This window comes from Trichosurus vulpecula, chromosome 9 (assembly GCF_011100635.1).
Source record: "Trichosurus vulpecula isolate mTriVul1 chromosome 9, mTriVul1.pri, whole genome shotgun sequence".
In the NCBI taxonomy this organism is placed as follows: Eukaryota; Metazoa; Chordata; class Mammalia; order Diprotodontia; family Phalangeridae; genus Trichosurus; species Trichosurus vulpecula.
This window is the reverse complement of record NC_050581.1, coordinates 198,743,122-198,755,973: the sequence shown is the minus strand read 5'-3', so window position 1 is coordinate 198,755,973 and position 12,852 is coordinate 198,743,122. Positions and strand designations below refer to the sequence as shown.

General features: G+C 44.3%; 1 protein-coding gene across 2 annotated transcripts in view; it reads right to left on the bottom strand.

The window, feature by feature from the left end:
• POU6F2 (POU class 6 homeobox 2) overlaps positions 1 to 12,852 on the bottom strand; it is a 507,199-nt gene that overhangs the window by 53,970 nt on the left and 440,377 nt on the right. For both annotated transcript variants that reach the window (XM_036739293.1, XM_036739294.1), the window contains exon 6: positions 3,722 to 3,874. In XM_036739293.1, the coding sequence (XP_036595188.1) occupies positions 3,722 to 3,874 (153 nt within the window). The remainder of the gene's footprint in view (positions 1 to 3,721; positions 3,875 to 12,852) is intronic.

The following is a 12,852-nucleotide window of genomic DNA, read 5'->3' as shown; positions in this document are numbered from 1 at the left end:
CTGTGGTACATGAGCCAAGGGCCCCCTTTGAGCCCAGATCTGCTCTTTCTGCTTCTAGGTTCTCAGTTTCTTAACCCTGGCTTCATGAACAAAGGGCACCAGAAAACCCCCCAAAGGAAGGATGACTTCCTTTCTCTGCAGTGTGAGCTCAGAGGTTTGGGAAGTTGTTGGCTCTTTTAGCATCATGAGCACATATAGCTGCAGCTTAGACTTAAGCTGACACCATAATAGGGCCTGCCAGGGCAAGGGAAGCATTTAACCTGGGTCTGGAAAGCTTTATTCTTTCATTCCTGAGAGTGTGAGGCAGTCAGTGCTGCTGCATGCAGGAAGTCCATTCTTTGAGAACCTCCCAGTGCCCCAGCTCTTTCCACCAATGCCAATCGATGACTTGTCAATAATTAATAGTCCTCAGGAGATGCCTGGGTTCTGGGAAGTACTCATGTTCACCTAACCAGCAGGTGTTCAAGGCAGTGCATGTCAAAAGAATCAGAGGATCTGGGGTCGGACAATGTTCTGCTTAGCCCCAGGAGGTAGAACTAAGTGCTGGGAGCACAAGGACAGATTGAGGCTTCAATCAATGAATTCAGCAGCATTAAGTGCTTCCCATGTGTCTGGAATGGTGCTCGAGCTTCTGTTGGGAATTCGAGTGGAAGGCCTTTCCGAAGTCCCTTACCTTTGTTGGGCCTTGGTTTCCTCACCTGTAAGATGAGAGGGTTGGACTAGAGACTAGAACAAGGTTCTCCTTTTCCTTTGTCATAGATTCCTTGGCAGTCTGGTGAGTCTTAGGGGTCCCTTCTGAGAAGAAGGTTGTTAGGTGTATAAAATAAATAGAATTTCAAAGGAAACAAAAATATTAAAATAAAGTTATCAAAGTATTAGAAAAAGATGGGACCTTAAACTAAGAACCTAGATGATCTCAGGAGTCCCTTCCGGCTCTTAATAGGCAGTTCTATGATTGAGATTGTCCTGACTCAAATGGTGTCCAGCCTACCATTCCAAAGTGCTGCCTCACTTTGACCTGCTAGAAAATGGAAGGGTTGGAAGGCAGTGAACTGCTAGTCTTTGACTCTTCTTGTAAGAGGAGTGACTCACCAATAGAAGAGAGTAGGCTCTCAGCTACGATCTTGCACTCTAGACCCTGACGTTTCAATGCTTACTTTGAAGCAAACAAAGAAATGGGTTTTTTTTGGGGGGGTCATGTACATATCCCTGTGTAAACACTTTCTCCAATAAACCAGCATAACTCAGTGCCACTCAATCCAGTCATTCTAAACTGACTTAAATGAAGTCAGGTTCAAAACTACCTTAAGTGCCAGTGGACAGCACTCTCTTGAAAAGTGAACAAAAGTTCTTCCTCAGATAGGTAGCAGAGGAGATCTGTGTAAATAACAAATGATGTCAACATTAGCCCTTGAGCAGGAAAGAGATCTTCCCTCCTGCTGCCTTTACAACCTGTGGCATTCCTGGGTATTTTTTCACCAACAAAGTAAAGTCCAGTTGGCTCTTTATGGTTTTTGTTTTGAGCATAGAATCATTGTAATGCCAGAATAGTGAGGGATGGAAGTGCCTTCTACGTGAACATTTGAACAGAAAAACCAGATGGGTAAACCGATGAGAGGAGAGGGTTTCTCTTTCCAATTTGCATCTAAAAAAGACTCCAGTGCATCCCAGGAGAAAAGAAGAGGCGGGGTTGGTCTATTTCTGGGGCACAGATATCAAGAAACCAGCTTTTGAGATGGAACTGATCTGACTATGACTTATGGCCATTATAACCAACTTTTCTTCCATCCCAATCCCCCATCCCTCCAGAAATCTTAATAGGCTTTTGAGAGGCACCATTTAAAGCTGGCTGCATAAAATGATCCCTTGATGAAAAGGGATTGAAACAAGGGTTAAAGTAGACATTGAGAGGTTATTGTAGAGGGCACAGTGTTCATACAATCCCCCTTTAATATGTGTGGTGCGCCCCTGTGATAAGATGATTCATTAGATAAGGGCTCTCTTTGACAAGCTCCATCGTTCAACCCTCTGGGTACTGATAGAACAATTCTGCACCCACCCAGGAAAGAGAACAAGGTCAGCATTTTTTCCTTGGGCCTTCTATTCGGACATTTTAGCTACGATTGCATCTTTGTTTACTCCTCATGTATAATAAAAACGAAGTTGGAGGCAGCAGTATCCCCTTTGCCCCAGAATGCACTAAGTAAGCTTTTGGGTGAACAAAAGTCTCTGGCAGGAAATATTTTCCTAAAGAAGGGACTTCACCCTCTGGGCTTCATCATCTCAGCATGAAGAACAGAGAACTGCAGCAGTCTCACCAAAGATGTCAACACATGAACTTGGGCATCTCATCCCAGGGGAAATGTCTGATAGCAGTTTGAACATATGCTCCAGTTGAATCATAACATGTTGGTTTATCAGGATGATAAACTCCATGATTAGGAAGCCTCATTAATATATGTGTTATCATGATTTGTGAGCTTTCTACTGCTGTGAAATGGACAGCAATGTGAACTTGATGACAAATGATCATTGGCCCCCATAGATGGGCTGGTATTGACAATGATAAAACAGCCACAGAAGCAGTAGAAGAGGTCCCTGAGAGAAGCAGATGGGGCAGAGCCAATTAGCAGGTGGCTTGGTTATCCCTCCTCCTTTCGCTTTCTTGTTTCTTAAGGTTACATATATGTCTGTATATTTATATGAAAATTCCCTGATTAAAAGGTGTGTTTCTGTGAGAAAGTGAGGTGTAGCAGATGGAATGATGGGCTTGCAGTCAGTTCCCCAATGGACTGCAAGAGCTGTGAGGGCAGGGATGATCTTTTGCCTCTTTTTGTATCCCCAGCACTTAGCACAATGCCTGGCACGTAGGAGATGTTTAATAAATTGAGAATGAGGCTTAAAGCTTACTTCTGGTGCTTTTCCCTGCACCATTTTGGGCAGCTTACTTAGATCTCAGTTTCTTCATCTGTAACATGAGTGCTTGGCCTTGGAGGCCTCAGAGATCCCTTCTAAATCTATGATCCCTGGGCTCTTGAGCCTAGGACTCTCAAGTATAATTTAACCTTTTTTTGTGCCTTGAGCAATCACTTAGGGCCCAGATGCGCTGTGTTCTGCATTAAGTAGAAGGCTTTCCAAATCTAGGAGTTCCCAAAACTGACAAAATCGCAGAGCCTTCATGTATTCCTGTATGTTTCTGTACTAAAATATTACTTCTTCAATCAGAGACATGGGTGTTTTTGGTTGGTTGGTTTTGCTCTGGACCAGTGATTTCAGCAGTGGGGGAATCTCCTGATGTGACTTGCCTTCCATGGACACAGACCAACAACTCCTCTGTAACTTAGAGTCATAGAGACTTCCTTGGGGGTGCTGGGCAGAGAAGTACCTGGCCCATGGTCACACAGGGACAGGGCTTGATTGCAGGCTGTCCTGACCTTAAGGGGGACCCTCTCTGCACTACATCACGTTGCTTCTCTTAGGGATTATGCAGATAGTAGAAGAACCGCCATTGACCCCAGGGCCAGGGAACTCTTGGGTTCTAACAAAGACATGACATTTCAACCCTTCTTTCATTCTTGTCTTGGTTAGCAAACAATGCTCATTTGCCTCCAAAATGTGCCGTCGCATATCATTGTCATGCAAAACAAAAACCCAAAGCAAACATTTCCTTTCCCAGATACATCTGCCATGAGAAGTTTCTCCTCTTCCGACTCTCACTCACCTGTCCTTGGGCATTAGTAACTAGTTGGCCTGTGACCCCCTGAAGGCTGGAGAGTGCATTGCCAAAAGCCTGCGAGCTCGCTATGGAGCTCATGGTTGCTGCTGCTGCCGCAGCTGCTGCCGCTGCCTGACTTGCTAGTGGGTTATTAACCAGCTGAAAAGAGAGAAAAGATTACAGTGAAAACCACTGAGGGTTACAGAAAGAGAAAATGGACACAACACTTACAGGAGATAGGCCGCACGCTCACTCTGCAGGAGCACCTTTCTGCAAAAGGGCCTGGCTGGGTTGGAAGTATTGAAAATAAAACACCCGACTGCCTGCAAGTCCCTCATCTGGCTGAGGTGTAACTAGCCCGGGGCCACTGGAATTTTGTCCCAGGGTGAGAATTTTAGAAGGCACAAAAATTTTATGTGTGTTGTCCTTCAATAGAGCAGAAGAAGTTTAGGAGAGCATGAGATCATATGTTTAATGATGAGTGGGAAAGAGAAGGTCTGAGTTCGTGAGGTGATGGCGCCAGGGGATTGTTGCCTGCTTGTGCCCTTCCTTTTCTCCTTCACTCTACCAAGAAATCCCCAAGACTCAGCCTTGTCACATCCCCAGAGCTTCCACTTCCCTTTGTCTTTTCCAGGGGACCAATCCCTCTCTTGAACTCCCTCCATGAGCACTAACACCACCACCACCACACAGTGAGCAATTAATCTGATGCTCCCTCTCCAGTCAGTGCTGTTGGTGCACCAGGGAGTCTTGTTGATGCTAGTGATTTGCAAAGAACATGGGAGCCCAAATCCTGGGGGTTGGACTACTTACCCTCTGAGGTCCCTTCCAGCCCTGAGCTTCTCTCCCTTCAGTCACTCAGGTAACTGATTCTCCTTCCTCAATTGCATTTATTTTAATTATTAATTATTTGAATTATTTTCAAATCATGAACAAGTAAGTTGATTTCAGGGTGTGTTTCACTAGATTTACCCATCCTGGTATTGCTTGCACCAGGAAGTGTTGCCCCAGGCCTGGAGACCACTTGTTATAGCTTGGTGTTTGGGGGTACAGTGCTCACCTGCCTATGGAATATGACTGCCTGTACAGAAAGCAAATCTCTGCAAACACTGCTTTCCCGATCCTTGGAAACTGAACTGAAGCCTGCTGGTAGGTTCAGACCAATAACTTTGCCATACCAGAGGTATTTGTGTGTGTGGGGCAGGGGTTGGGCAAGGAGGGCTTATGGAGATATTCTAAGGTGTGAAAAAAGATGCTGGAACCAGCAAGGGGCTGATGTCCTAGCCAGGCTGTGGTTTGCTCCTAAAAGACTCTGTCTGTGAAGATGAGATTCCTAGAAGGAGTTCTCAGAGCTGGCTTTCAAACTGGGCACTTGAGAATCACCTTAGGGAGAAGCTCACCTATTAAATCAGTTAAACTGATTCTTCAGATTGGTAAAAATTGTGCTGATGATCTGCGCATTCTCCACAAGCTGCCAAAGGGATCTTACTAAAGCCTAGGTCTGACCACGTCACCTCCTTACTCAACAAAATCTAGTGGCTCCCTATTATCTCCAGGACCAAATTTAAAGTTCCCTGTTTGGATTGTAAGGATATTCACAACCTGACCTTTCCTTACCTTTCCCATATTCTTGCATTCTACTCCCTTCCACCCACTCTATGATGCAGCCATGCTGGCCTGTTTGCTGTTACTTAAATACTTCATTTCCCACCTCCATGCCTTTTCAAGGCTGTTCCCCACACCTGGAACACTCTCCCTCCTAAACTACAACTCTTCACATCTCTGGCTTACTTTAAGACTCCACTGAAGTAAGTGCCACCCTCTCTAGGAAGCCATTCCTGGACCACCTGCATGCTGGTGCTTTCCCTCTGAAATTATCATCCATAGGTTGTGCAGTGGATAGAGTGCTGCACCTGCAGGAGTCAGGAAGCCCTGAGATCAAGTTCTGCCTCAGACAGAGTGACCTTGGGGAAAGCCACTTAACATCTCTCAGCCTCAGTTTCCACATCTGCAAAATGGGGATAGTAACAGTGCCTACCTCTCGGGATCAAATGAGATGATGTGCACCTTGCTTCACAAACCCCGAAGCGCCGTGTAAACACTAGGGAAACCGCACGCATCTCACGTGCTCTGAGTCACACGCTTCCTCTGCTTTGTTCAAATGGAAGCTCCATGAGAGCAGTTACGATTTTTGCTGTTCCTTTGAACCGTCAGAGCTTATCCTAGAGCTTGGCACAAAGTGAGTGCTTAATGAACGCTTATCGATTGATTTTCAAGTTGCCGCTGCTTCCCGATGGTTGTGACGGGCTGCCTGCCCAGGCACAGCCGCCTCTATTGCTTTCCTTTTGTGCTTTTGAAGGAGGAGAGAAAATGGAGCTCGGCAGGGGATGGGCATTCCTATTAAGCCCCTGGGGCTTTTCAAGCCCTCTCTTGAGAACAGGCATCTCATTCTCCATTGCATGTTATAGCCCTTGAGGAAACATTTTGGGGAACAGGCATCAGGGGCATGAGAATTCTGCCTTGAGCATGTTCGGGTGGGGCATAGGGGGATAGGGGCGGGCTGTTCCCATTTGGCTGCTAAAGTTAGGAAGACATTGGGAGCCCCTCTTCACTCAGAGCCGAGAGGACACTGAAGGATAAGAGCCTCACTGTAATGTGCCTGCAGCTTTCCCCTCCTGCTCTTTCTCTCTCCTCTTTTTCTTTGGAGACACAAGAGGCGGGAGGGGCAGCACCGAAACAGGTGAGGCATGTGTGTGGAGAGGGGAATGGGACAAGAGAGGAAGCTCGAAAGGAGGAGGTTGCAGCTGCCAAAATCTATTTTTCCATGGAGACCAATTCAATCCACTTTATTCTGCCAATTTTCCACGCCAGGAGTTTTTGGGCCTCCTGACCACGAGGCAGAAGTGTAGCTTGAACAAAAATCTGCATTTAGGTTAATGACTAGATATAAATTCAAGAAACATTTAAACTATTTTCACAGTCCTGGTTTTGATACATGAATTTCATTTGTATTTATTCTAGGGTGTTATTTTTTTCCAGATAGTTTCTCTCAAGTACAACAATTGTTATGTATAGTAATGTATTCCCCATCCCAGATTCCCCCATTGGTGCCAATTCCTCTATTTTAAAGGAATTCTGCTTAAAAGATAACTTGGAACAGAAAGCCTTAACAGCTACCCTGAATTCTGCTCTATTCCTTCAAGCTCTTCTTTTAAAAATATGTCATTTCCCCTCTTTTCACAAAGACATTCTAATGCCTGATCTCTCCAAGATTTTCCCTAGGGTTATATCATACAACAGAGAATGGGCCACCAGTTCTTGAAAGTTCCATCCCATCTCCAGGTTCATAAGAATGTCTGGTTTCTGTGCTATGGAGGCCTTGCTGATGTAGGTCTTGTCCTAGCCGAATTTCACAATGCTAATTACTGCAGTGACTGAAATGATGAAGGAGATCATTTGCATAAATTATGGGATTAAAGTCATCACTAAACACATCTTTTGCCTTTCTATTTTTCCAATATCGTATAAACAAACAAACCAAAACAAATCTTCACTGTGAAATCTGGCTCTGTGGGTTGGCCCTGGATCAGTTTTGGCCACATTGATCTCAAATGTCCTCTGGGGATGGTGATGATGGAAGAGGGGTGGAGGAGAGACAGACACCTGTCAGTCTGGCTAGAGGAGGTGGGCTTTTTGGTTCCCATCATCTTTAAAGGGCTATGAAGACCTTTCCAAATTCCTAGTATGGGAGACTCACTATTATCTGATATTCCATCAGATGGATCTCTGTCAGTCTTTCCACTCTACACTGCCAATACCATGGAAACTGATGGTCCTGGTAGCCATGGTGAATTCACAAAATGCCTTCTGAATCATCAAGGAAAGCTGAATTTATGTGTTCAGTTGTAGTTAGATTGCCAAAAATTTAATTTGATTCTTAATTTTGGGTTGAAGATTTCACCCTTGCAATGGCTAGGTCATGTCATCCCAAATACTAATGGTGGGGGATAGGTGTGGATTTCCATTAACAAGGATACAAAATTTCAGGGCAACAGAGGGAACTGAAATGATCATAAGCATCCTCCAACAGCCCAGACCATTACTGGAGAAAAAAACAATGCTTTTCTGTCTTCTTGGGTTGGATCCAAACGTGTTGGATCGAATAACTGCCTGCACATAGGCAATCCTGCTCAGGCCCAGCTTTACTCTAGGAGGGGCAACCTTTAAGTGGCTACTATGAGGTGATACTTTAGATATCAAAGAAGGGATAAGGTTAAATCTGAAAAGCTAATGTCCATTCAAATCACCAACACAACGGGGAGGAAGGCCCCTGTGCGTTGGGCTGGGGCAATGAACTTGGGGCGGCTCTCAGGGACTGTTTTAGCTATTCCAGGTTGGGGAGGTTTGGTTCATGTTTTTCTCTTTTCTCTGTTCCTCTCTTACCCACAGAGAATCCCACTTTCTTTCCCTATTCCAATATATTTCTCCTTTCACTGTTTGCCTTTCCTCTTTAATAGAGCAAATGCCACTGGAAATGGCTCTCTTATGGCCCCACTGTCCCCATCAGTATGGAGAGCTGACCTTGGTGAAAGGGAGAAATGAACAGTGCTTCTCTATTCGCTGGAATGGGGACTCACAGCAATGGGGATTTGGGCTCTTAGAGACTGTGGGGACAAGTTAATCTGCAAGGCGACAATTGCCAGTGCCTGCTTGTGGCAGTGGTTCCCTAACTGTTCCCAAAGCCTGCCTCTCCTGTGGCTGCCACTGTGGTTGTATCATAATCCGTGGTAAGTAAGATGTGTGCTTGCTGTAACCCCCCAGGCCATGTCACTTTGGATTGTGCCCAGTCATGTCCTATGAGCAGTCTGACTATCAAGGCTCGGCCCTGATGGGTGAGTCTGTTCCGATTTGGACAGCTGAGATCCAAGGCATGACAAATGCAGGTAATGAGCACATTAACTTTCTAGGAGGGACCAGAGATTCTGGATGTCTCTGCCAGGTTGATGCCTTCAGATATTTCAATATCAATGTACCCAGTGAGCTCAGGATGGCCCAATTAAGGTTCTCCTGCATGACATGGTGTTGATTTAAACAGGCCAACTTGGAAGAAACTATCCTTCTTTGCTTGTTTCTAAAAGGTGAGCCTCTAGGACCCCTCCCCCCTTTATCTGTACCCACCCCCATGTCATTTTTATAGGATGGATTCTTAGAATTCTGATGTTTATATCAGGACTCTAAGAGTGGCAGACATAGGGCTCAGTAAACCTGGGTTCCAATCCTGCAGCTATATTGGCTGTGTGACTCTGGGTAAGTCACTTAACCTTGATGAGTAAGTTTCCTCTTCTGTAAAATGGATAAAATCAAATCTTTAGTGCCTATACTGTGGGGCATGCTTCGCAGTTTAAAGGAGATAATATTTGTGAAGTATTTTGCAAATCTTAAAGCACTAACATTAATGTCAGCCATCACTACTATTTGATGTCAACTTAGACTTTTATGCCTCACATAATCCCAAGTCTCAATTCTAAAACCAGTGGATTATACCCACTGGAAACTAGTTCTTTCAATTCTGATCCATAAAACTTATTTCTTCAAAGTGATTGAAGCAGTTTTAACAATTAGCCAGTTGTGGCCAGAGAGGTGCTGGGTAGAGACCAAAGGGAAAGGAGGCATGGTTCCTACTGGCAGGAAATTTATAGGCTAAGAAAGGAAAGACCACATACATGAAAAATAATATGATGACTCAATCAACTTTCTTAGTGCTGCCTTAGTGGGCCAGTTAGTGTGGCAGAGCATAGCTGGGTAGCCTGCATTTGGGGTTAGAGGATGGCAGGTCAAATCCCAGCTCTGCTCCTTACTTGCTGTGGGATGTTGGACAAGCCACTTTATTTTTCTTAGCCTCAGTTTCCTCAGTTGTAAAAAGAGGGAGTTGGACTAGAAGAACTCTGAGTTTCCTTCTAGTTGTAGTTCCTGATCCTATGCTTTATGGCCCTGGGGCTTTGATTTGTTCTTCAAACCCATGATGTCATTCCTATAAGAAGCCACTGGCCCAGAACCTTCCTCGGCCATTCTATGTTGGCAGCCTTTCTGTAGTTTAAAGTTTTAGAAAGTTGTCTGGGCATACTCAGAGGTCAACAAATCGGGTGATCAGTCAACAGCTACTTGGGAAGTGCCGGCTATGTCCCCAGCACTGTGACCCTCAATGAGCTTACAGTTTAAAGGCAGAGACAACATGTATGTAAACTGGTGCATAGAAGATGCCTACAAAGAAGATCAAAGGTAAGTGACTTGCTCAGGGTCTTATCCACTACTCCACAGCTGCCTCTCTTGGCACAGGGAACAGATGACCAGAGAAGAGTACCTGGCCTCTAGGGATCTGCATTTTCTTGGGGAAGATGAGACACACACAGATATGACCACATTGGAAGAGGGTCACAAAAATATCTTCCAAAATGTTTTAGAAAAATATTGCCTTGGAGCAGGATTTAGTTTGTCTTAAATTCTCTCCCCATTGACCCAAACTAGCCCATGCAACATGGTATAATGGATAGAATACTGTACTTTGAGTCAGGAAGATGTGGGTTCAAATCCTGCCTAAAATAGTTATTAGCTATGTGACTGAGCAACACACATGACCCCCCTGAATCTCAGTTTCATCATCTGCACAATGGGAGCCATCATGACATCTATTTCACAGGGTTGTTACCAGGATCACAGAGTCATAGGTTTCAGTCTGCAAGGGTCCTTAGGGGTCATTCAGCTTGGATGAGGAAATTCCCCAGGGTCCCACAGCTTATACAAGTCTGAGGCAGGGTTTGAACTTCCAAGTCCAGGCTCAGCATGGACTCAGTGATGCCATGCTGTCTCAAACAAGATTTCATCCATGTAAAGTCTATGCAAATGACAACTGCTGCTCCTCCTCCCCAATTTAAATAAACTAGACTAGCCTTAAACTGCTTATAGCTTTTGGAAAAAAAGCCCAGCCCCAAGCGGTATCTTACTCTCCTTTCTTTGCAGAGGCCTGTTTTTGGGTGCTCTCCTTCTTGCTTTAAGAGAAGAGTACAAGGAAACAACAGCTAAACTAAAAGACTCCTGATTGCACGAGCAAGGGAACTCTCCCAATTCAGTTGCCAAATGGACAATTGGAGCACATTTCAGGAAGGAGGGAATTACGAAGAATTGGCCAAGACATCGATTTCTCAGAATGATCTCTTTGTTCCCCATTACTGGGAGTCAAGAACTCATTCAAGGACGAAAAATGCTTGGCCCTCAAGGTGAGGCTCCAGAGGGGAGAGACCCCAAGTGGTGACACTCTCCCTCCTTTTTATCTCTGTCCTCCTTATTACTGCTCACTTTTTATTTTTGTTCACATCCACAATAAGCCTCCTGTTGGTGTCATTTGGGGTCTTATTTCTCTCAGCACATCAAAATATTGTGGGAATTCTGCCCCAGGAAAGGGACTGATAATATCAGAAAGAAACTGGTTTTGGGACTGAGAATTTTTAATAAATTGTTGCCACATCTTTGTTTAAATGCAGGGATTCTGGGAAGATGGGGGAGCAGGTCAGAACACTTTTGGCTCTCCAAATTTCCTTCGCAAAAAAAGACAGAACATCACCTCAGAGCAATAGAAATAAACACAGGGGTAAACTAGTTGTTCTCCTAAGACAATTTGAGAAGACCCCAGCAAAGACTGGACCTCCAGGGGTAGAGGTGGCCTGAGTGAAGTGCAAAAGCCTCCCTACCAACTCTACAGAGTCAACAAACAATAAGTCTTGCAAGCAGCTGGATGGAGAGGTAGCTTCAGCCTTAGGAACTTTCATCTAGTAGACAGTGTGGAGGGTCTGACAGCTGAGGAGGAAAAGACTGAAGGACCTTCCATTGTTGAGGGACACCAAGCATAGCTGTGTTGATCAGATGTGTCCTGTGCTGTGACTGTGGGGAGAAGGAGCTAGCATACACCTGGTGAGTGCTGTGGTGAGGGGTGGAGACCCTGCTGACTGCGGGCACTTGCAGGAGAACAGAGTCCCTGGTTTTGGTTCCTGGGGTAGAGAGGACAGCTGTAGTTTGTGGCCACCTGAGGGACTACAAGGAGCAAGATCATTTGTGGGACAGTGTGGCTGGGGGCCCTAGCTGTGGCCTAGAGGCAGAGAGGAATGTCCAAGATAGGGCCCTAGGACAGACCTCAGAAAATAACAGTAAGAAGGACCTGAGGCTTGGGAATCTTTCCCCATAACTTGGGACTACAACTTGATTATACTAAAAGCTGCTAAAAACCCAAATTGAAAAAAAAAACCAAGAATGAATAAGCAAAGGAGAGAGAACCCAAGTATAGATAATTACTATGGGGATAGAGAAGATCTGGGTTCATATTCAGAGGAAGATAATGGAGCTTAAAAACCCACTTCCTTTTCAGTGAGAAATGACAAATGGTCCCAAGCACAAAAAGTTTTTGGAAGAACTTAAAGAGGACTTTAAAAATCAAAGAAGAGAGATTGAGGAAAAATCAGAAAAAAAGAGCAATACAAGAAAATCAAGAAAATTCTGTAAAGAAAGTCAACCAACTTGAAATAGAGAATCAAAAACTTAAAGAAGAAAATAATTCCTCAAAAACTAGAATTGGGTAAGGGGAAGCTAATGATGTTCTAAGACACCAAGAAATCATAAAACAAAATCAAAAGAATGAAAAAAAATAGGAGAGAAAGTGAAACATGTCACCAGAGAAACAACTGATCTGGACAACAGATCAAGAAGAAATAACTTAAGAATAGTCAGACTACCTGAAAATTGCGATAAAAAAGAATCTTGACACAATATCACAAGAAATTATCAAAGAAAATTTCACCGAAGTTCTAGAACAGGAAGTCAAAGTAGAAATAGGAAAAATCCACTGACTACCACCTGAAAGAGATCCCAGGAGGAAAACTTACAGGCATATCACAGTCAAGTTTCAATGCTCCCAGGTTAAGGAGAAAATGTTGGAAGCAACAAGAAAAAAATTAAATATCATAGATCTACAAGACCTAGCAGCTACTATGTTGAAGGACTGCAGATCTTGGAATACTATATTCTGTAGAGCAAAAAAACTGAAGTTACAACCAAGGGCAACTTACCCAGCAAAATTAAATATAATCCTG